The sequence below is a fragment of the Haliotis rubra genome, unplaced genomic scaffold (assembly GCF_003918875.1).
Source record: "Haliotis rubra isolate DU_JTF1 unplaced genomic scaffold, ASM391887v1 Scf1244, whole genome shotgun sequence".
NCBI lineage: Eukaryota > Metazoa > Mollusca > Gastropoda > Lepetellida > Haliotidae > Haliotis > Haliotis rubra.
In genome coordinates, this window is record NW_025765164.1 from 198,580 (window position 1) to 225,083 (window position 26,504).

At 42.5% G+C, this 26,504-nt stretch overlaps 1 protein-coding gene across 1 annotated transcript; it reads left to right on the forward strand.

The window, feature by feature from the left end:
* Window positions 1–24,045: 24,045 nt before the first annotated feature.
* Window positions 24,046–26,280, forward strand: LOC124266292 (cathepsin Z-like; the record flags this gene model as incomplete). The annotated part of the gene is made up of 3 exons (XM_046701111.1): window positions 24,046–24,232; window positions 25,438–25,553; window positions 26,035–26,280. Coding segments are annotated over exons 1-3 (481 nt in total), but the record flags the coding sequence as incomplete, so codon positions are not given.
* Between the last annotated feature and the right edge of the window lie 224 nt (window positions 26,281–26,504).

Genomic DNA, 26,504 nt, shown 5'->3' on the forward strand with positions numbered 1-26,504 from the left:
TAGGTTGCAATGAGTAAACTGAGTGAGTGAGTAATATTGAACAAACTAAAAATGTCATGTATATGATGTAAACTTCACGTGCAATTTCAGCACTGTCAACTGAATATTTAATTATTGTATACAACTATTGTTTATTAATACTTAAACTGTACAAAGCCGTTGTTTTTCACATATACAGATATGTCTAAGCATATTTATAAGTTTAGTTCAGAACATTATGTGCAGATGCTACAATTTTGAACAAAGAAACCTTTATAAAAGCATGAAAAGAATGGTCAAACGTAGTAGGAAAAAATAATATCTCATACAAAATTGGAGATTGCATAAATGGAGTCATTCTACCTTCAGAAAGCAGGAAATTGCACCTGAGAGTATTTAATTTTTTAAAATTCTTAGCTCCAAGATCCGTGGATCCGTGTTGGCCTGTAGGTTACATCGTCCCTATACATGTGAAGGACCTTGAAGACATTAGACCGATCCAATCTGTCAATGAAAGCTGGCGATAACATTGTACACTTGTACGGTCAGAGAATTTTATATGTACAGAGCTTGTTCAGCACGGAAAAGTACAGTAGCCGATTTGGTATGGTCTGGTTAAACTCTTCTCAAGTATGCAGCTTTTTAGCAGCAAATGTAAATTATTTCTATTCTAAAACCACGTCTCCAGACACTTAAACAGCACTCTGGCAAAGTCAACTCCGAGAATCATCATCACTCTATTTGTATAAAGACTATAAGACCCTTAATAAACTGCAGCTATCACCTCACACCCTACACATTTAGACAGGGAGAGACGGCAGTAAAAGAGGGGGGAGAAGCCATTAAAGATGTATTAATTGTAACAGTAGGTAGTGACATTGAACACGGAAAAATAACTTTATAGTCAAATGCACATATACATAACCTAAGATCCCAGAATTTAGAAGCATACTTCTACAAAACTCCTTCAATGTAATATTTCTCCAATAATTATCACCTGAAAATGGAAAAGACATTGAAAATCCAAGTTTGTGAGTCTTTCAAATAAGAAAGCAAATGAAAGTTTGCTAAATCATATGTATACATCCTCAATATATATCTTGTAAATGCCAATGATTTTGATTATAAAGGCCAGAGGCAATGAACGTTTCTGTCTTTGACGGAAACATAGATGTACAAATGATATGAATCGGCTTACACAGTCGATCCTCAGTGAATGAAATCAAAGGATGAATCGAATCAAGTAACTCTAGCATCAGTCATTGGCCCTCACCAGCTGTAAGAAACCCCGCACTATGATGCGCTCCACAACTGCTGACATAGTGATCTATAAACCTTACAATAATAACAAATGTATGTGACCACACTTCCGAAACTAAACGCCAGATCAGAAAAGGTATGAAAACCATGTTTAAGATAATTATGCTGAAATATCAGTTCCTCTCAATCAATAACAGCATATATAATACATTTCTGAAAGGTAGAAAGGATCTAAATGTTTAACGTTTTGCTTAGATATACTAAACGATAATTCAAGTAACTGAACAGTAACTGAACGACTCTGTAACTGACAGGTTGTAGGAAATTAGTGTCAGCCACCAGTGATGTGCCCAACCTTGCTTGCTTTCCTTTGTACTGTCTCTTGTCTTCTGGCAGCAAATGATGATGTTTGCACATACAGACAGTTTCCTCAAATATCTTTGGACATCTCCAAGGTTACCGTCAATTACACTAATTACAATTTGATGAAGTGTGTACAAAAATGTAAGATGGACAAAACTTGTAAAAGAGTGTACTTTTGCATCAAAAGTGGATACTGCATCCTTCCAGAAAGCCTTATGGACGAGGAGGGTGTTGACAGACACGGATCAGGATACGTCGTGACAACTCCGGACACGTGGCCATCGGTAAGTTCTCATTGCCCTGACGCTTCGGTGCTGCCTAACTCATCATACACACTGCGTTTAAAATCTACAACGAGTCATGTACAGAGAGTCAGGTCATACATTTGCCTCAAAGATTACATAAAATATAATTGCGATTTTGTGAATACTTTTCTATTCAGTTCTTGAATAGATGCATTCAATATTTGAGATAAAATATATGATAATATTCGTATAATGTTTTCAAATTTCCGTAATTGGCTTCCAAACAAACCTTTTAGGGATTTTGAGTGGATTATGCTCCCGGAGCAACCTTAGCTGCCTTATACCTGGATTTTTTTTCCAACTCATTGTTTACTACTTTGCGGGAAACTGAATGTGAAACTAGGGCGAGTGCATATTGACACACGGCATGGCACATAATGTATTTATTTGTTAGAAGCGGCGCGAAGGTTGCGTGATAGCGCACAAAAGGAGTTTGTGTCGTTGTAACGAGGATAGAACAATGTAGCATGATGATTTTGAATTTAATGTGTTTTCTGACTCTCTGAAGTATTTTGTCTACATTTATACCGAACACTCCATCGCCCATTCTTTACATCGCATCATCTGTGTAAATATGTCATTTTATAGATATTACAGTTTAATCATTTGAAACATGTGTGACTCATCACTTAAACCCCGTAATGTCATACATCTGTGGCAAAAGCGGGGAGATGGAGGTTTTTAGGGTTGGTTGGAGGATGTGGTTGCTGTCCAACAAGACGATCGATGACATTCCAAGTAGGGGGGCCATGTCTTGGGAGCTTATAGGGCAACAAGATGGCGCGGCTGGTTGCAAAGACATTCTGTACATTTGCGTCTGGCATTAGTGTTTTCGGCTGCCAACAAAATTCTCTCCACACCAAAACGCTCCCTCAACCACAGGGCTTGAAAGCAACATGCCGCAATTCGCACTCCCTATCGGCACTAGCTGCCTTCCATCAGCTCTGAACAGAAACAATCGTGTTCAGCAGTGAAGACGATCGCGACCTTACGCCAGTCACGTCTCTGCCAACGACGCACAGCCTGGGTCCATCTCATTCTTTGACGACGATGTCAGTTGTCAACAATTGTCCTTTTTAAGGCCTTTAAAACCTCATTCATTAAGCCTTGGCTACTATCCGTCGACTAAGTGACTCGCTGATGACTTCACTGTCAGAAATCGATTCCAGTGATCAGACTTCGCCAGGGACGGTCGTTAGTTGGCGTGGTTACCCTCTTTCTGTCTGTTCTTAGTGTGTCTGGTGTCTGGCCAGTCTCTCTGTTATGGTTAGCACCACTGACTGACTGACTGAGTTTAGTTTTACGCCGCTTTTAGCAATATTCCACCAATATCACGGCGGGTGGTTAGCAGCAGCAACACAGAAGCAACCAAAGGTTCCGGCAATGTAGGCGTGGTTGGCTCCCATCTGGTCGGTGTTTTCGGATGGGTCAAGGTTTACAGCAGTGTGACACATTTGGTGATGGGCTTACAATGATATGGGAGGGGGTAACAATGACTGCCAGAAGGCCATTGCCTATTGTCCAAAGGACGGTCACTGGAGGTACTACCCAGACAGCATCCTGGTGTCAGTAGGTTTGCCGTTTGCGCGCCTTGCTGGTTCGAGCCCACTGTACCACGCCATCCTTTCTTGGAGATAAGTAATTCTTTTGGTAAAAACAAAAGTTCGATTGGAGTTATTGACAATATGTATTCGAACATAGTCGTTACAAATATATGCATCATAATACTGACGATTTTATAATGGCCATGTCATTGCCATGCCTACGATAACAGGATAATCTTACACCAGATAGTGTCACTCCCTAATGATCAAGTCACAACGTATTATTACCTTAACAACGGCAGTTCCTGATTATGAGAAAGTTACTTATTGCATTTAATTTATTAAGCCCTTTTCATGGCTGTCGATTGTTTACTCAGTAAATTATATCTGAGAAATTAAGACTGAGAAACATGTTCTATACTTCAGAGGTTGAAATATGGACCACCTGAAGCTAACGATGTTTCGTCAACAGTCATCAAACAGGACACACAGACACCACACGGAAAACACAACAGTACACTTACCAAACACGAATCGAAAAAAGCAGATGGAAGATCTGATAGAAGTAAGCTCGAACAGCTGGACAAGGCTATACACAACGATAAAGACTCAAAACTGAAATGGAATAACATTCAAAATCGAAAACAGTCTCTGAACGCGAAGAGACAACAATCAGCCAAAAGGGTAGAGAAACATTCAGCTGTTCCAAAGCAAGTTAAAGCGTCAAAGTATTGGAGACACTCGAGACAGACTGAGAAAAAAACACCCATGACCAGAGGTAACATTCAGAGGTCTTCCACTTCCGTCTTGAAAAATATGTAGAAATGTCTCGATTTATACTGATCCTTTTCCCATACTAGCATGCGATTTGCCAAAAGTTATAAGTAAATGTGTGAGTGAGCTGTCATTTAAGCCGCATTACGTTATTTTTGTTAATTATCACGTGTGTTATGGCGTCATGGTGTGGGTGGAAGTGACGACGTGATGCAGGTGTAAGACTTTATCCACTGTAGTGAAAACAAACAGCCATTTTAATTGTACTGACAAATTCAAACCCACGATCAAAGGTGTCTGGTACTCCAATGGCAGGGACGTCTGCACAAGGAATTGTGGAATATTATAATACAGACACACCACTGTTTATGTACCTTGACAAGTTGATACATAGGACACCTGTGCTCCCAGATGTTTGACAACTTGATATAGGAATCTGTGCCCCACGCTGTTTATGTACCTTGACAACTTGATATATGGGAAATCTGTGCCCCGTGCTGTTTATGTACCTTGCTGTGCCCTACGCTGTTTATGTACCTTGACTACTTGATATATGGGAAATCTGTGCCCCACGCTGTTTATGTACCTTGACAACTTGATATATGGGAAATCTGTGCCCCACGCTGTTTATGTACCTTGACAACTTGATATATGGGAAATCTGTGCCCAACGCTGTTTATGTACCTTGACAACTTGATATATGGGAAATCTGTGTCCCACGCTGTTTATCTACCTTGACAACTTGATATATGGGAAATGTGTGCCCCACGCTGTTTATGTACCTTGCTGTGCCCTACGCTGTTTATGTACCTTGACTACTTGATACATGGGAAATCTGTGCCCCACTCTGTTTATGTACCTTGACAACTTGATATATGGGAAATCTGTGCCCAACGCTGTTTATGTACCTTGACAACTTGATATATGGGAAATCTGTGCCCAACGCTGTTTATGTACCTTGACAACTTGATATATGGGAAATCTGTGCCCCACGCTGTTTATGTACCTTGACAACGTGATAGATGGGAAATCTGTGCCCCACGCTGTTTATCTACCTTGACAACTTGATATATGGGAAATGTGTGCCCCATACTGTTTATGTACCTTGCTGTGCCCTACGCTGTTTATGTACCTTGACTAATTGATATATGGGAAATCTGTGCCCCACGCTGTTTATTTACATTGACAACTTGATATATTGGGAATCTGTGCCCCACGCTGTTTATGTACCTTGACAACGTGATATATGGGAAATATGTGCCCCGTGCTGTTTATGTACCCTGCTGTGCCCCACGCTCTTTATGTATCTTGACAACTTGATATATGGGAAATCTGTGCCCCACGCTGTTTATGTACCTTGACAACGTGATAGATGGGAAATCTGTGCCCCACGCTGTTTATCTACCTTGACAACTTGATATATGGGAAATGTGTGCCCCATACTGTTTATGTACCTTGCTGTGCCCTACGCTGTTTATGTACCTTGACTAATTGATATATGGGAAATCTGTGCCCCACGCTGTTTATGTACATTGACAACTTGATATATTGGGAATCTGTGCCCCAGGCTGTTTATGTACCTTGACAACGTGATATATGGGAAATATGTGCCCCGTGCTGCTTATGTACCTTGCTGTGCCCAACGCTGTTTATGTACCTTGACAACTTGATATATGGGAAATCTGTGCCCAACGCTGTTTATGTACCTTGACAACTTGATATATGGGAAATCTGTGCCCCATGCTGTTTATGTACCTTGCTGTGCCCCACGCTGTTTGTTTGTACCTTGACTACTTGATATATGGGAAATGTGTGCCCCACGCTGTTTTATGTACCTTGACAACTTGATATATTGGAAATCTTTGCCCAACGCTGTTTATGTACCTTGACAACTTCATATATGGGAAATATGTGCCCCACGCTGTTTATGTACCTTGACAACTTGATATATTGGAAATCTTTGCCCAACGCTGTTTATGTACCTTGACAACTTCATATATGGGAAATATGTGCCCCACGCTGTTTATGTACCTTGACAACTTGATATATGGGAAATCTGTGCCCAACGCTGTTTATGTACCTTGACAACTTGATATATTGGAAATCTGTGCCCTACGCTGTTTATGTACCTTGCTGTGCCCCACGCTGTTTATGTACCTTGACTTCTTTATATATTGGAAATCTTTGCCCCACGCTGTTTATCTACCTTGACAACTTGATATATGGGAAATCTGTGCCCCACGCTGTTTATGTACCTTGACAACGTGATAGATGGGAAATCTGTGCCCCACGCTGTTTATCTACCTTGACAACTTGATATATGGGAAATGTGTGCCCCATACTGTTTATGTACCTTGCTGTGCCCTACGCTGTTTATGTACCTTGACTAATTGATATATGGGAAATCTGTGCCCCACGCTGTTTATGTACATTGACAACTTGATATATTGGGAATCTGTGCCCCAGGCTGTTTATGTACCTTGACAACGTGATATATGGGAAATATGTGCCCCGTGCTGCTTATGTACCTTGCTGTGCCCAACGCTGTTTATGTACCTTGACAACTTGATATATGGGAAATATGTGCCCAACGCTGCTTATGTACCTTGACAACTAGATATATGGGAAATCTGTGCCCCATGCTGTTTATGTACCTTGCTGTGCCCCACGCTGTTTATGTACCTTGACTACTTGATATATGGGAAATGTGTGCCCCACGCTGTTTTATGTACCTTGACAACTTGATATATTGGAAATCTTTGCCCAACGCTGTTTATGTACCTTGACAACTTCATATATGGGAAATATGTGCCCCACGCTGTTTATGTACCTTGACAACTTGATATATTGGAAATCTTTGCCCAACGCTGTTTATGTACCTTGACAACTTCATATATGGGAAATATGTGCCCCACGCTGTTTATGTACCTTGACAACTTGATATATGGGAAATCTGTGCCCAACGCTGTTTATGTACCTTGACAACTTGATATATTGGAAATCTGTGCCCTACGCTGTTTATGTACCTTGCTGTGCCCCACGCTGTTTATGTACCTTGACTTCTTTATATATTGGAAATCTTTGCCCCACGCTGTTTATCTACCTTGACAACTTGATATATGGGAAATCTGTGCCCCACTCTGTTTATGTACCTTGACAACTTGATATATGGGAAATCTGTGCCCAACGCTGTTTATGTATCTTGACAACGTGATATATGGGAAATATGTGCCCCACGCTGTTTATGTACCTTGCTGTGCCCCACGCTGTTTATGTACCTTGACTACTTGATACATGGGAAATCTGTGCCCTACGCTGTTTATGTACCTTAACTTGATATATGGGAAATCTGTGCCCCACTCTGTTTATGTACCTTGACAACGTGATATATGGGAAATATGTGCCCCGTGCTGTTTATGTACCCTGCTGTGCCCAACGCTCTTTATGTATCTTGACTACTTGATATATGGGAAATCTTTGCCCCACGCTGTTTATGTACCTTGACAACTTGATATATGGGACATATGTGCCCCACGCATTTATTTACCTTGACAACTTTACATCAGGGACACCTGTTCTCCCAGACGCGATTTACCTTGACAACCTTATATCAGGGAAGTCCGTGCTCCCCGATGTGATTTACCTTGACCCTTATATCACGCTGTTCATATAACTTAATGATCATACACCAAAAGCCATTGGCCTGTGCTGTTCGTATACTTTTGAAAATCTTTTACGACTATGCTCCCCACTAAACTCGACCCCCCTTTGTGAATATCATATATACTGAGTCAAAAAAGAAATTTCACAAAATGTAATTTGAAAAATAATGAATAATTTTTCTCTGATGATACATCTATGTATCCGAAATGGGATCCCTATCTTTCGACTCTAGAAAACGTTAGCAAAACCCACTCAAACCCATCCATTCGTCGTGCAAATGACGTTAGTGCCAAATCAGGTTTTGCACGTGCAGTCGATCACGTGATCTTCGCATCGAAGTTTTCTTCATATGCACGTGTTTGCATTGGCCTCAAGAATTGAAAAAACACTTTTAAACCACAGTTCTATCGGTACTTGAAATGCCACGATTGTCAAATGTGCAACGTGAACGTGCCGTTGGCATGTTGCAAGCGGGAAGATCAGTTATTGACGTCGCAAGAGCAATGGAATGCAGCCGTCGTACTGTGTATGACTTGCGAGGTCGTCTACAACAAACTGGCACCACTTCTGATCGCCCAAAGTCGGGTCGTGCACGTGTGACGTCACGAGCAGAAGACAGTCAAATCGTCCTACGTCACCTACGTGACAGATTTCTGCCGGCTACACGAACCAGGGCTGAGATGTTTAGAGGTCGACTGTCCTCACAGACCATTCGAAATCGGTTGCAGGCTGCCAATCTCCATTTTCGACGTCCATATCGTGGGCCAATATTGACGCCGTTTCATCAACGTCAACGTCTGCTGTGGGCCCAACGTCACCTCCGATGGACCCAGAGAGATTGGAATCGAGTCGTCTTTAGCGATGAATCCAGGTTTACCCTCAGATTCGCGGACGGCGATGTTGACACGTAATTTCCTTCAAAACGCTGGAATCAACGTCATGGACTGGCCATCGAGGTCCCCTGACCTTAATCCAATAGAGCACGTTTGGGATGCACTTGGAAGAAGGCTTCGTGGTCTTAAGAACCAACCTCAGAATTTGCAGGAACTTGGCGCTGCCTTGCACGAGCAATGGCGCAGAATCCCCAACCACGGGTTCACAAGCATCAGGCAGTCGATGAGGAGACGGTATTTGGCAGTGGTGAATGCGCGGGGTGGCCATACACGATATTTAACTGAGAAATTTCGAATTTTTATTCTTGTGACTTGACATTCTGTATACCCATGTTTTGGAACGGCGGTGTAGCCTAATGGAACTGATTATGGCACTGTCAGTGTATCGAGTACATCACACAGATCTCAGCAATGAAATAATAACAATTTAACCATCTTACCATCTCTTGGTCTTTTATAGTGACCTGAAGAAAGAATGTGAAGTTTCTTTTTTGACTCAGTATATATACCTCTGTATAATTATTGATGTTTCCACAATACTCAAGATGTCACTTGTTACCAGAAAGAAAAACTGATTCTATATTTCCTTTCTCATGCAGCGAGATGTCTTGTCAACAACAGAGACGGATACACATTTGACACATCGTTACGCGTGTGTGCTCTGTACCAACCCTTCCCGATGTCATGGGACGGGTCTAGGGAATTCTGTAAAGGAACAGGGGGTGACCTTGTCCAGTTGGAAGCAGCATTGCTTAAACAGTGGCTGAAGCGTAACGGTAGACGAGCAAGCGTTACCTACAGGCCCTCCTGTCTTTCCGATGATTAAAGATTTTTTTAAATGGAATGCTTCTTAGTACAATCAATATTTAATCAATTTAATCAATATCTTTAATCCTCGCAAAGGCACGAAGGCCTATGGCATTACCTTCTCTGTTGTCAAACGTATTAAGAAAATGATTGCAGCTGTGATTAATTCAGATAAATCAGTATTTACATTGTGTCACGAGTGTTGTTATGTCCCTTTTCTTTGTGACAACGTGTCACGCCGAAGGGCTCCCTTTGCACAACCTGTGAAGTCCGTTTCTTGTCTCCCCCGAAACTAAACTAACACTACACTCATACACACAATTAACAGAATAACGGATCTAATTCTTTCGATGTTTCACGAATCGTTAAGCACATTATGAAACACTCGTGTCCATGGAGTATCACAAGATTATTATTATGTTTTACAGATTAAAATACAATATGCAGCAAAGAGGGTTCGGGTGGTGCTGGCACAGTCAGGCTGGTACGGCTCAGGGACCTTTCCCCTTTCTACACGCAGCCCAGACAGCGAATGGGACTTCTCCCAGGAAGCGCTGCCTGGTCGAACCCACCAAGAACTGGAGAATCTGGAAACTCCTTAACACTGCACCTTTTCTTCATTGTAGTCAGACGCGCTGAGATACTGTGTCTGTGCCGCCGCTTGGCATCTATTCACATGGAGCCTACGAGTCTTGTAAAATTCCTTACATAATCTACATTTCATATCGCACATTGACGGTTACGAATGGGAAGTGACCTTTTCACTTTTGATGCCAGCCGACTTCATCGAGGCGGACACGGCATGATTACTCTTCTTCACAACACACCCACGTAAACAACGGAGCAGTCGTTCACTGAAAGCTGTGCTGTGTACCGTTAGGCAGTAAAGAACATTGACGTTGAGATTCTATCCAACTTCCCATGGTGCTTTTAGCTCCTGAACAACAGAATTTCTGAAGTCTACATTTGTATTCTGCCAGAAGTTTATCCTTTAGATGTGCATTCTGGAGTTGGTTTCTAACCTGCATCCTCAGTAGTATAGGCCTTAATTTCCACCAGATGGTCAAAGTCTCTTCACACAAGTACATTGGCTGTTCCTCCTTCTTCTATCTTGCCAAGATGAAAAAAAGTTGCATTTGTCGAGCCGAAACGATATGCCAATTCCATTGGTTAGGGACCTCGACAAGTTGCATCTGTTGTTTTCAGTGTTGATTGGAAAACGTTCCAGGTCCTTGTTGAAATCTGCGCCAAGAAGGGTCAGGATGAGGACCCTCCTCTTTGTTAGGCAAGATAAGAGATTGAGTGAAAAACAGAAAAGACTAAATCAATCGACCTGAAAAGTTCCTCTTCTATAGGAAATGGATTCTGAGGTCAGTATCTGCCCCAGCGAATACATCTCAAGTTGAGTTAATCAGCAATGCATCACATACAATTTACTTAAGTAAAACACGTAATTGCTCAGGGAGGCCAATACATCCAAGTGACCTCAAAGTCCATTTGAGGAACTGAATCATAGGTTTAAGCTTGTTCTAATAAAATGCAGCGTAGAGAGGTTGGGTGGTCCTAGTAGTGATAGTAGCAGCAGTAGTAGAACATTGTACTGATATTTCTCTCCTTATTACAGTGCGTGCGGCTGGCTTCCTTGAGTTTGCATCAGCACCGGGAATATGGATTGGCTTGAATGGAATGAAAGCTGGCATGTCAGCGTGTTCCTATGTTGGAGAAGGTGCAATTCATATGACTTTCTACGATCAATGTGCAAAGCCAAAGAAATTTATATGTCAGAAAACATGAAAAAGAAAACAACATTTGTTTCCTAAAAGAAATTGCTTCAAGCTAAATACATATCATATAACTTTCACAAAATGCCTTAATGTAAGAAACTATTGATAGTTATGGTCATGATAAACTGGAATAGCCAACTACTAACTGCTTGAATATCAATGAATGAATGTCAATTACGACCTTCAGATGTGTTGTTTTGACTGTGAATTAGATATAGGAGCTTATGAGAAGTGGCGATGCATTTGTTTTCTGGAAAGGATTCCTGTCAATTCGTTCATGAAGTTGTTCTCAAAATGTAGCCATGAGTTCTAGCATTAATCAACAATTGTATCCAATGACCGTGGAACAATAAAGGAAGTTATCGAAGCTAATTGTGCTGTGTTGTTCAAAATATATTGCCACCTCAGGCATTACAAAAGAATTACGGATAACATTTGCAGAATATTACCGGAACAAGGAAATGAGTTAAGCACCCCTAGGGTGTTTTCAAAGACAAATGAAACAAGTTCTGGAATAGGTTGGTTGGTCGGTTTGTTGTTTAACGCCGCACTCAGTAATATTCCAGCTATATGGCGGCAGTCTGTAAATAATCGAGTCTGGACCAGACAATACAGTGATCAACAGCATGAGCATCGATCTACGCAATGGGGATACGATGACACGTGTCAACCAAGTCAACAAGCCTTACCACCCGATCCCGTTAGTCACTTAATTCGACAAGAATGGGTTGCCGAAGACCATTCTAACCCGGATCTTCACAGGCCTACAAAATAAGCTCTGACGCAGGAATGTTATCTGAAAGAACAGGACAACAACAACTACAAGCAAAGTAAGCTGAGATTATACTGTTGTCCTCCAACCAGTTTCATATTTCGAATTCCACGGCTATTGAAGAATGATGACAATTTAATTTTGTATGGATATACAACTTCTTTCATTCTGTGAAAGGCGACGTTTCATCATTTGCTTGACACCGACATTAGAATCCGTGTTGAAACGTCGCCTTTCACAGAATAAAAAAGGTTGTATATCCATAAAAGAAATTCATCATTCTTCATGAACTCAACTTATAGGTGCAGGCCATATCTTCACCAGTACATATTGTTCATGTTCAATACGGTCATATGGCTTGACGCTGAGTAACTGTACAAGTTTGACAATTGTCTTGATTTAAACTGGGATGTCTAACAATACCATCAGACGATGCTCGAGCCAGTTAAGTGAGTGAGTGAGTATGGTTTTAGGCCGCTTTTAGCAATATTCAAGCAATATCACGGCAGGGGACACCAGAAATGGGCTTCACACATTATACCCATGGAGGGGGGGATCGAACCCGGGGCTTCGGCGTGACGAGCGAACACTATTACCACTAGGCTACTCCACCGTCCCAGATCAGGAAGACATTGAGTAACCAAAGTTATGGGAAATCCTGGAAATCAGTGGGTAACCCACAGAAGGTTATCTATTGGATTGGCAAAATGGCATTATTATTAAGGCATCATAGTTGATGTACAGTATGGGAAAATGGCTTGCTGGCCCGTCTAGATCTGGGTAAAATTGGTCTTCAGCAACCCTGACTAACGGGATCGGGGGTCAGACTCGCTGACTTTGTTGGATGCACATCATCGTATTCCATATGTTATTCCATATTGTTCATCATGTCGAGCCTTGGACTGTCAGGTCAGGACTCGATTATTTACAAAACCTGGCCAATTGCTTGCTCTATTGTCTACCGTGGTCTCTTTTGTTTTCCCTAAGATCCAGTTTTCTGATACTTAGTGGCAAGTAGATTTAAGAAAGCGCGTGCTTATGTAAGGAGAACTGGATCGCGACAAAAGCTCTTATCTATGGTATAACAGCAACACGACTTTGTCTTTACCCAAATATGTAATGTAACATCACGTCCTATATAATACATAATAATACGATTTCAGGTGTCCGCCACGAGTCTAAGACCCTACATGGGTGTTAATAAATGTAACGGTATTTCTAGTGGTGGTGTCTATGGAGATTTTAAGTTAATGTTACTCATCTGTATGCTGATTATCCCTCAATATTCGCATAAAACACGCATGAATTACAGTATTGTAGAATATGGAAGCGTATAAGAGGGACCGTCTTAAGAAATATACTCAAACAAAAAAGAAAAGCTTGGTGATATTGATACACGAAATTTCAAATATTTTTTTCTAAAGTAGTGTTTGATTAATATTCTAATTTCGCCACTATAATGCTGGTTTGTGAACAATATGCAGTTCGGAGGAATCGTGAGCAGGGACATTGCCTGTGTAAGGCCGTTTTGCTTTCAAACGGTCATTGGCATTTTTATGGTGCGGTCCCAGTGGCGACCTCGGGAGCTCGACCGACTCGACCTCAGAAACCACTCGACCGGTCTCGACCTGGGGGGTATCTCGACCTCACAACGACCTCAAAACGACCCCATAACGACCTCGTAAGGACCTTTACGACCTTAGTTCGATTTTAATTCGACTTCAGTCGACCTATCTCGACTTAGGTCGGCCAAGTTGAGAAGACCTATACTCGACCAGCTAGACCTGTATATCGACCCAATGTCGAATTAATTTCGTCCTAACTCGACCGGCCCGACCTCACCGCGACCTGTGTTCAGCCGGAGCGACTGGTTCTCGACGGAAATTCCATTTTTCTGCCGACTAGACCCTTGGTTTCCAAATTGTATAAATTACAGGGTGCATTTTCACCAGGTACCCATTCAGTTAGAGGACTGCAAAGTAGTAACATCACCATCAGGAACCTTGACGTAAACCTGGTGAGCCCCGAGAACCGAAGACTGCTTACCATTTGGGTGCAGATAGCCTGGCACCTGCTTGAACTGGTTGATGACCTGGAGAATGCCAACCCTCCTCCACAGCCAAAGCTTCAGCCGTAAGCACATCAATCCTATCCTTGACGCCTTCAAAGCGTAGTATCGGTCAGATGAGTGGGATCGGAGTAGATGGAATACTGTAGCCCGTGCTTTCAAGCAAAGGTGGCAATTTCCATATTGCACCGGTGCGTTTGATGGCAAGAACATACGCATCAAGAAGCCTCCCAAAAGCGGGTCCCTCTTCTACCACTCCAAGAACTTTTTCTCTATCGTCTTGCTGGCACTCGCGGACGCCGACTACAAGTTCTTCGTGGGTCAACGTCGGGGCCAAGGGATCAGCATCAGACGCTGATGGTCTTCAACCATTCACGAGATCGGATGGAGGGCGATGACCTTGTATTGCCCGTATGGTGTGCCATACTTCATCATCGGAGACGATGCCTTTCCACTCCGCCCCTGGATGATGAAGCCCTTTTCCATGCGTCAGATGGACCCCGATCAGCAGATCTTCAACTGCAGGTAATTATTCTTTTCCATAAATACCTAAATCAAATTATAACTTAGTATCTTTGGGTGTATGCAATATTATATCAAAGGTTTTGAATTTTGAATGCATTTGACTTAAAAATGTTAAATTTGTGACTTTTGCAGACTGTCTCGGGCCAGACGAGTGGTGGAGAATACCTTCGGGATTCTGGCTATGAGGTTCCAGATCCTCCTCGGCTCCCTAAAAAGCACTGCAGACAAAGCTTAACAGATAACCCTGGCCTGCGTCACTTTACACAACATGCTGAAAACGAGGAACCGGAACAGTCAGATGAACCTCATAGACCAGGGGAATGGGGACTGTTCACTCACCCCAGGCGAGTGGTGCTCCTGCACACAGCTGTTTGATGGGGGATAACCGGGGTGCGAGGAACGTTACCCCACTAGATGGCGCCAACCAAAGAAACTATTTGAAGGACTATTTCAACGGCCCAGGAGCTGTTCATTGGCAAGAGAAGATGATATCCAAATGACTTTAAAGTGTACTCTATTATTTAGGACTACTTCAATTTACAAAGGAACTCTTGTTGGTTTTTTATTTACACTATTTACAATTGGTAAATGCGAAAAAAACAACAATGAAAACTAACTATATACATGATGAACAAATTAAACTTTATTACAAACGATGTATTTACATTTACAATAGCAATGGATGGTAAATACAAAAAAAATATCAGATAAAAAGGCTTTTAAATCTTGTATTGGAAACTCATTTAAAAAATCTGAAGGTAACATTTCACATCAGTATAAAGTGCTCAAGTATCAAGTTCCACTTCTCAGTTTCACTGTCCTTGCTAAGAGTCCTGAACATGTGACTGATCCTCTGAGGTGTATGTAGGGTCCAAGAGACCGCTTGGCAGGTACAGAGATATACCTGCTGCAGCACTGGAGTCAAAGCTGTGGAAGATACCAGCCTGTTCCGCTGCTTTGCGGCGTGTTGGAGAGGGTGGTGTGCGCAGGGTGGACCTCTGGGTGGCAGCAGGTTGGTGTGGAGATGATGTGCTACCACTGGCTGCCGTTTGGCTTTTATGAAGCATCTGGGAAGATGGCGACCATTTATGCGGTCGGCGCGGACTCGATTAGGTCGAGTTGAGGTCGGGATAGGTTGACTTCAGGTCGAGTCGGTCGATTCCAGGTTGAGTCCAAATCGAGTCCAGTTCGAGTTGGTCGACTCAAGGTCGAGTCGAGGTCGAGTCGAGGCCGAGTACAGAGCGACTCTAAGACGAACACAGATCGGCATGTCAGGCCAGCTCGACCTTCAACTCGACCAACTCGACCTAATGTCGACCTAAACTCGACCTTTTTTCGACCTACCTCGACCTGGTCTCGACCCCATCTCGGACCGAAGGTCGAGGAGGAAGTCGGGAAAATTTTTTGACATGTCAAACAAATTTCAAAAACTTGGTAGACCTGATTCGATCTGATTCTACCTGACTCGACTTAACTCGTTCTTAAACTCGACCAACTCGACCCCCAACTCGACCTTCAGGTCGAGAAGGTCGAGTAGCGTGTGGTCGGCACTGGGACCGCACCATTAGCTAAGAGAAAGTATGTCGTTTTGCGGCGACTCACTGTTGTAGATCGAAAACATTGTCATTGGACATCTGGAGGCTGGGGAGTCTCAATCTGCCGGTGCCCATCAGCTGAATGTTCAACAGAGTACCGTCAGTTGTTTACGGGACCGATATCAACAAACCAATCCCACGCAAGATCGGTATCGAAGTGGTGGACCTTAACACTGCAGCGCAGGATAGGTACATCCGGGTACTTCATTTGAGGAATCGAAATGCCACAGCAACAGCAACAACAACTGCAAGTGCAGTGCCTGGTGTGAGGAGAGTGTCGGCGCACACCATTCGTAATTGTTTACGATAAAAGCTGGACCTCGAGCCAGAAGACCCTATTCTGGCCCTGTGCTGCGGCGACTACATCCACGTCGACGGGTCCAATGGTGTAATAATGTTTGATTTTTAGGAATCTAACAAAACTGGCGACGGGTATGTTTCAGTGACGAATCACGCCTTCTGCTCCAGTACCGAGACGCAAGTGCACGTGTCCATCGACGTCGAAATCAACGTTTTGATTGTGTCGCCCAGGTTGACCAATATAGTGGTGGACGTGCCATGATGTGGGGAGCCATATCCTACACGCTGAAATCTTACTTTGTGCGCATTCAGGGCAATTTAACTGCTATTCGGTACAGAGACGAAATCTTAAGGATCCACATAGTCCCGCCACAGCGAGTTGTTCCACCAAGATAATGCCAGGCCTCACACAGCACATGAGACTATTCAGTAGCTTCAGAATAGGAACATTACATTGCTTCCATGGCTTTCCAAATCGCCTGACATCAACCCCAAACATGAACGTCAACCGGCGCCCCAGACTTTCGCAGGCATTGCAAGAGGAATGGGCCAGAATTTTACAAGGTCGATTTCAAAGACTTGTTATGTTCATGCCGAGACTATACAGAGCAGCGTTTAGGGCTCACGGTGGCCACAACAGATATTGAGGACAACACCCGAGAGGGAACTGACGCCTTCACTTATTGAACTTTTTTATAAGCTATACATGTTCACAAACATTTCATCGTTAATACTGCGATATTTGGCTGCAACTGATCAAGAATTAAACTTTAGAAGATTAAATTAGTGTAAACATACCTATGCGTTTCTTGTGGAAGAGTATATTAACCGTAGATGAAACTTTAAGTCTGCAGGCGATGATACTATATTTAATGCATGATACTTACATTTTTGTATATGATAGTATAATCCTTGTACAAAAGCGAGTGAGCGAGTTTAGTTTTACTCCGCTTTTAGCAATATTCCAACGACATAACGGCGGTGGACACCAGTAATGGGCTTCACACACTGTACCCATGTGGGGAATCGATCCGGTTCTTGGCGTGACGAGCGAACGCTTTAACCACTTGGCTGGGGATGTATGTGTGTGTTTGTGGGGTAAGGGGTGGATGTGTGTTTGTGGATGTGTGGGTTCATGTGTATGTTTGTGGGGGTGGAGGTATAAGAGTGTGTTTGTGGGGGTGGGATTGTATGTGTTTGTTTGTCGGGGTGGGGTGTATGTGTTTATTTCTGGGGGCTATGTGTGTGTGTGTGTGTGTGTGTGTGTTTGGAGGGTGTATGCGTATGTCGTGGGGAGTGGGGGTGTATGTGTGTGTTTACTGTCCTCACCTACCTCACTCTATATTTGACTGTCCGTGACCACATACCCCGCCCCATATTGGACTGTACTTGACCACATCCTGGAAAGAACACTTAAGGTATCTCGTAATATGGATCTTGTTAGTGACCTGAATGAAGGCCTCTTAAATGACATTGTACACCACAATCACCGGTAAACGAATTCAAATATGATCACGGAATCTACGCATCAAAGAACACTGCTATTTTTTTTTGTAACATGGATTATTAACATAAAGTAAACACGTATTCAACAAACACCTCTTCAACAAACATACAGCTGTATACAGACTGCGGACAGATGTGTGATTACTGAACACTGAATGAATAACATGTGACACAGTGCAATATCCCAGTGGGGTATAACAACGTTATTCATTAATATGATCAATTATTACTTATGCTGCTGCTGGTGAGTTGTTGAAAATAGTACAACAAATACACATTACAACTTGTATATGAGTAGAAGTTGTAGGAAACGAAAATATTAATAAAACCTCTTTGTTGACATGGTATATGTTTTGCACAGTTTTGAATAGATTGTCGCTATAATGAATTAGGGTATCCTTTTGACCGAGAATTGACCTCCTCGTGCGTTTAGTATGAGTGAGTGAGTGAGTATGGTCTTACGCCGCTTTTAGCAATATTCCAGCAATATCACGGCGGGGGACACCAAAAATTGGACTGACACATTGTACCCACGTAGTGAATCGAACCCGTGTGGAATACAAATGTTGTTGTTTTTCTTAGACCGTGGTCATTCATGGTGGTAAAAGTGAGTGAGTTAGTTTATGCCGCCTTTATCAACATTCCAGCAACATCACGACAGGGACACACATTGTACTCACTGAAGGAACCAAACACGGCTTTAGGCGTGACGAGCGAACGCCTAGACCACAAGGTTACCCTACAAGCCCCTGGTGGCAAAATGTCATTTATGTAGCGACATGTGTTGTTGACAAGTTGTTTTACGTATGTTTGAGAGTGTCCCCATGTTTGAGAATGTTATTCACATCTATAATATTGTATTTAAATAGATGACTGTATAAACAAGGACTCCTGAATCTGTGTATGTAATGATAGCACGGCGATAATGTCATAATGATACGTAAAATAATAATAATACGCTTAAGCTGCATTGGGACAATGCCATGCCCATGTATGCTTATCTGACGGAGCAAAATCTCCAAGATCAATTCTGGCGGCTTAAAAATCTCTTGCCCCGTGAGCCAGTTCAACCCACAACTGTTGCCCGTCAGGAACCTTTGCATGAACAGAATGCTCAAGTGGCAGCAGACCCAAAACTTCTAATGGACGTCCGTGTCAACCTCTTTCCTCTTGCTGATGGAAACTCTTCCGGCATAGAGCCAATTGGCCCCGAAATTTCAGATCCTCACTCTTCCTCTTCCTCAGTTGCAGATCTTTCCGAAAATCCTGTGTATATTTTGTTTCATTCTATTTATGATGAAATATCTGGCATACCTTTAGAAATTCGGAGGCCAATTAAACAAACAAATGAATCTTTTCCCAAAAATGAAATCAATTTATTAAATGATATTATTTCTATGAAACTTTCATCGGACTGTTCATTACATGAAGTTAATTGTTGTGTCTGTGCTGCCGCTCGAACCTTGGAGGAAATTCACACAGTTTCCAAAGAAAAAACATCTAATACTAAGAACAATACACCAAAGAAAAACCGGTTTCAAGTAAAACTAACGGAAACTAGAAAATACATTTCCTGGATAGAGCTGTTCCTGAAGTTAAGATCATCAGGGAGTCCAATGTCAAAACGGCAAAAGTCAATTTGGAGAAAATTAAAGTTACAATACAAGACAACAAAAGAAAAGGTACTTCTCCAAATTGTCGATTCCCTTAAGGCCAAAATAAAGGTTTGGACTGAAAGAAAGAAAAAATGGGAAAAGAAAAATAAATTCATCAAACAAAATAAACTTTTTAGAAACAATGAAAAGCACTTCTACAGGCAACTGAAAACAAAGGGTGATGGTGAACATGACAAACGGCCTCCCATGGATGCCAATGAAATGTTCTGGAACCAGTTGTGGTCTGTACCCAGCAACTGTAACCTTGAGGCACCATGGGTCCGTGATTATGACCATGCAATGCATGAGAAACTAACTAGGTCGTTTGCCTGAAAAGTGTTATCAAAAAGTCCAAATCTAATACAGCTCCAGGGCCTGATGGCATTTGAAACCGGTATTGGAAACTGTTCCTCTGTGTCCAAACACCATTACTACACTGTTTCAATACTCTCGTGGACACAGGTGATGTTCCTCCATGGTTCTGCAAAGGTCGCACAATACTTCTCCCCAAGCAAGGAGACTTGACTGATCCCAAAAATTCCGCCCTATCACATGTTTGAATACACAATACAAAATATTCACAGGGTGTTTGACAAACCTCGTGTCATCTTACTGCTCTTCCAATGATATAATTTACAGAGAGCAGAAGGGAGCAAGAAAGGGATGTTGGGGGTGCAAGGATCAACTTCTTGTACAGAAAATGATTTTGGAAGAGGCTTAAACATATCACCGCAACCTCTCCATGTGCTGGATTGACTACAAAAACGCATACGACTCTGTCCCACACGAATGGATTCTGAAGTCTCTTGATTGTATTGACATCCCGTAGCGACTACTTGATTTACTCAAGTCTTTAATGAGTTGCTGGTCGACTCAACTTGAGATGTACTCGCAAGGGCAGGTGCAGACTTCGGAATCTATTCCAATAAGAAGGGGAATATTTCAGGGGGATTCCTTTAGTCCTTATCTTTTTTGTCTGTCTTTAAATCCTTTGAGCTTTCTGATCAATAAAGAGGAGGGTTACCATCCCGGACCTCCTCAGCACAGATCCCCAACACCTCTTACTCATCTACTTTACATGGACGACATCGAGCTCCTTGCCAAAGGAGATTCCAATTTGAAAGAGCAGGTTCTCCGTGTCGAGTCCTTTTCTAATGATATTGACATGACATTTGGACTCGACAAATGTAATACTCTTCATTTGAAACGTGGCAAGGTAACTAATGATGGATCGGTTAAGTTACAAGGGGGAGGGGTTATTGAGCATCTTGTGGAAGATCAGGCCTACACCTATCTTGGAATGCAAGTACGAGACAAGCTCCAGAATGCCCAGATTCAAGACAAACTTCGGGCCGAGTACAAATCTCGTTTAAAGAAAATCTGGAGCTCAGAGCTAAATGCTCGAAACAAGGTCAAAGCCACCAATACTTTTGCTGTGCCAGTCCTTTCCTATTCCTTTGGAGTAGTTGATTGGACAAAACAAGACATCCAGAGTCTTGACCGTCTGACCAGAAGGATCATGTCTGATAACAGAGCCCACCACCCTCGTTCCTCTCTTAACCGTTTATACATGCTAATCAATTCTGGAGGTCGGGGTTTGATCCTGGGGAGGCTCTGCATGATAGAATTTTATTGTGTACTTTTGCACATATTTATTTATCGGATGATCCTCTGGTGATGCATGTGAAGACTCATGATGAAAGCGAGGAATTCCACAGCTATTTTAAGCGTGCCAAGGTTGTTGGACAGAATCTGAGATTTGAGGTTGATTTTGTTGATGGCAATGTACTGCTGGACGGTACAGTGATGAAAGTAAACCAGGTGAAGTCCTTCACCAAGTCTGCCCAGAGTCGGTCTTTTGTGGAGAAGCTTTCTGAGAAGCCATTGCATCGTGTGTACATGCAGTGTGTTGAACGGAATAGCGATCCCACCGACTCCTTTGCCTGGATGAAGTCGGCTGGTCTTAAATGTGAAACTGAGGGCTTCCTTTTTGCTGCTCAGGACCAGTCACTTCCCACTCGCAATCGCCTAAATGTGATTCTTAAAGAAAATATCAATATGAAATGTCGACTTTGCAATGAATTCACGGAGACTGTCCAACACCTTGTCAGTGGATGCCCTTCCTTGGCACAAACATCATATCTTAAACGACATGACGGCATGGCTCGTTGCTTTTACTACCGTCTCTGACATGCCTGTGGCTCTGACTCTGAGGTCCATCCATGGTACGAACCTGAACATGTCCAGGGCGTCACTTACTTGAAAGCCTCTCCTTCTGTCTAAACACATTTATTATCCTATCCTGAAATACAGAACTTGTCTGTCCAGGTTGACCGTTGGCTTGGTATAGATAGAGAATTTAGGACATGAAAACTGTGTATGTCACCAGCTATAGCCTGTTAGAATGTGAAGCTTTCTATGAATCCAGACCCAAATTTATCTCAAATAAATATACACAGTTACCTAGTAATATCATAAAATACAACATTGTTGAATAGCAGAAAAATATTTAAAAAATCAAGAAAATTGCACAATTCATATTATAATAGCTAAGTATTAAGTGTGACTGTATATATTTGTGTGCCGAATCTAGTTACCTGCATGTTCATTTCTCATTTCTCATGTTCATACTCATTTTCAAACCCAATGTCTTAATGTCACTAAATATTTGTACAATATAACCGATATTTTGTAAATTACTAATTAATTCGTTTTATGTTAAGAAACCTTTCTCCAACACCATGTCATGTTAAGGTAATTTATTCATGTCCATTCAAACTATAGCATACTGTTTGGATGTATTGTCCAATCAGAATGCAGCATTTTACAATCTAACGTCAACTATTTCTTTTAATGTAAATTATCATCATATATAAACTGTATACTTGTACTTGGACTTGCAAAGACTGGACGGTAGTGGAAGAGACTCATGACACACAGACACGGACCCCGTTCACACTATGCCAGGTCTCATGTGCGATCCCGACTGGCGTAGGCAACGATAGCAGGAGTGCTTGTTATGTTGTGTGTTATATTTGACCCTACAGAGTGGGGTACTGGATAAGAACCTATGTAGCTGTCATGCATGTGTCACGTGTAATGAGTTTAATGAAAACTGTGGCCAGCGGGGACAGCGGAATACCCCGGACGTAAACATTATGATGTCCCACTAATAATACATAGATTCTATTAAATGCAAATATCTTCAAGTATCAAACTGTTTTGCCAGTTCCAAGTGGACTTAACGTAACACGATGCCTTACTATTTGATTGACTGTCTTCTTTGGCCATCTCTTAAATACTCATTAACATGTACACTGCATATCAAAACAGAATGGGGGCGGTGTGGTAGCCTAGTGGTTAAAGCGTTCGCTCGTCAAGCCAAAGACCCGGGTTCGATTCCTCACGTGAGTACAATATATGAAGCCCATTTCTGGTGTCTCCCAACCCGTGAAGATCCGGGTTAGAATTGGTCTTAAGTAACCCACGCTTGTCGTAAGAGGCGACTAACGGAATCGGGTGGTCAGGCTCGCTGACTTGGTTGACACATATCATCGGTTCCCAATTGCGTAGATCGATACTCATGCTGTTGATCACTGGATTGTCTGGTCTGGACTCGATTATTTACAGACCGCCGCCATATAGCTGGAATATTGCTGAGTGCAGCGTAAAACTAAACTCACTCACTCACTCTGGTGTCTCTCGTCGTGATATTGCAAGAATATTTCTAAAAGCTGCGTAAAATTATACTCACTCACTCAAAACAGAATGGTTTGTATGACAGTTAAAAGTATATACACAATGGAATTATGTTGGTACCGTTGACAATCAAAGGAAAAGCTAGGAACTTGACCAATGAAAGCTCAAAACACCAGCCAGACGCTGCAGCTCTATTAACAATGTCAACAAAGCCAGTCAACAAACGAGAGGAGCGTGATAATAACGTTCCCGCGTCAGTAACGACATGATGTGGACGGTCAACAGATCGGTAGAAAGCGTCCAAAGCCCGTGTAAAACACAACGTTTTGCTGTTTGAGTGTCGGTTCTTTTTAACCCTTTACCTCGACTTATTTCAGTCATCGGTGTGCTAGTCCAGGCCAATATTATATATTCACTGGGAATAAGATATGCGGCGTAAAACATCCTTCACTTGTTCTGACCTCAATACAGGCCAACTGTCAGCTGCCCTATATATTCATATACACCACATGTGCTATGACCTTCCGGCCTTTATCAGATATTAGATAGGAGCCCCATCACATGAACAATATCATGTGACAGTCAAGGCATATCATACAGTAAAGAGACACCAAGGCAGTCATGTTTGTCAAAGTCGTGTTGGTTTTAGCATTAGTTTCTGTTACCTACGGAAGAGACAATAAGTATAATGGGAAGCCATATTGCTTCCAGCCTGAGAAAGAAGGGAGGCCAGAGGTCAAGTAAGTACAATTGACTACTGTCATACTTAATATGTACGTATGTACATCATCACGTGACCTATTCTGTCTGACCGCCTCCGTGGTGTAGTGGTTAGAGCGTCCGCCCGGAGAGCGGAAGGTCGCGGATTCGATCCCCGACGCGTTATACCAAAAGACGTTAAAATATGGTACTTGTTGGTTCCTGCCCTTGTACAACAAGGACTGGTCGGCTCGGAGTCAGTACAATGTGTCTGAGTGGGGTATTCATGCTTCACTACGGCGTGGTATCACAGTGGGCTAGCACTATAAAACCAGCTTAAGTCTGGGCTAGTACAAGCAGCCGCACATACACATACACACGCATGCACGTCGTAATATGAGCGAAATATTCTCAAGCACGACGTAAAACCCAATTTAACCTCACCTTAGACAAACAGTTCATCATAGAGTCCTATTTTATGGGGTATTTCACTCATGAACCAAAACCAGGTGTCTATAAACTACATGTATGTTATCTCAGCCGGAGACGAACCTCTCAGAGCGCTAAAGTGGCACTGTGGAACTGACATGAATGAATTGGAGTTTTTAATGATTTTTCGCTCCCCATTAACCTTCGATGTTTCCTTGGAGACCGATCTCTGGTTTCCCACAACTTACAATCAGTGACAGTATCTAGACTATACTATCTGTAATGATATTTGACATTCATACATATTTAAAGTCATAGAGATGTTTATCACATGCTTCCTCTTCAGGCAATCAATACTGTGGTTATCGCCCTTTTAAATCTGCTATTAAGAAGCGATATAAATGCTTATTTAAGTGTCAACTGGTTGTCGCACGTTATATTTCAAACGTTAAGGAAGACATGTCTAGGGAATTTTAATATTTGTTGAATCCCTATTTGACTTGTACCATACATTTCCGAATTTTTATTTAAGTGAACATACTTTCTATGACGCTTCCTTCGGTTGGGCAGGATACGCTCATCCTTTCGCAAACACCTGGTGTCATCATTATTTGATAGTAAGCATATGCCCTGTCACCGTATCTCATGGTGTCAATCACTTAATTGTATAGCCCAGATTCGATGGTTTACAGACCACGTTGTAAAGCTGTAATACTGTTGAATATGGCGTCAGCTAGTGATTAAGTCAGAAATGCAGAGATTTCTTATGGGTGTGGACAGGGTTTTGTCGTTTCTATTTCTATGCATTTGGTTTCAGGACCCACCCTAGAGCCTTTGAGCAGCCGTTGAAAGCATTGCCCAAATCCTGGGATTGGCGTAATGTGAACGGAACTAACTACTGTGGTACAACTCGCAACCAACACATTCCGCAGTGTAAGTGGGGACTAATGCTCGCTGCCCAGAAAACATTGATGTGTTAAAATAGTATAGTGTGTCATTTCAAAGAATACAACGTGTTTCCTCTTTCTCGGTTTCTCACATACTGACCCAACCCAACTAGAAGGTATTTATGGGGCTCCTCTTCTCTTTGCCCTTTGTTGCCAATTTGATTAATTTCATCAAGTCATAATAATAATGATATAAATGTGAATTTATGATGCGCCTTTTCCACGTACAAGGCACATGCTCAAAGCGCTAACACGTTATTATCCTGGATAACCCAAGCTGCCTGTTAGGCGACAGAAGGTTAATAGTCACGTGACCTATCCCACCGGGAACACATTTTCTGCAGGGTGAACAGAGGCAATATTTAACAAACTAACTTGCCAAAAGTTAGTACAACTCACCTTTACCGTTCCATCAGTACCAGAAATTTGTTAGCACCGTGATTGTTATATACCTTACTCTGTGACAGACTGTGGCTCCTGCTGGGCCATGGGAGCCACCAGCTCCATAGCAGACCGGATCAACATCAAGAGGGGAAGGGTGTGGCCCTCTGCATACCTGTCTGTCCAGCACGTCATCGACTGCGGCAACGCCGGCAGCTGTCAAGGAGGCAGCGACTACAAGGTATACGAGTACGCCCATAGCCACGGCATCCCTGACGAGACCTGCAACAACTACCAAGCAAAGAACCAAGGTGCTGGGGGAGGGGGGAAGAGTGAGTGAGTGAGTGAGTGTGGTTTTACGCCGCTTTTAGCAATATTCCAGCTATATAAATGGGCTTCACACAATAATCCATGTGAGGTATCAAACCCGGGTCTTCAGCGTGACGAGCGGACCCTGTAACCATTAGCCTTCCCCACGCCCCGGAGGGTGTATAGAGATGTATAGGCCTTAAGTTTCGAACAGTTTCGCTGATACACCAGAGTGTAGTAGGCAGAA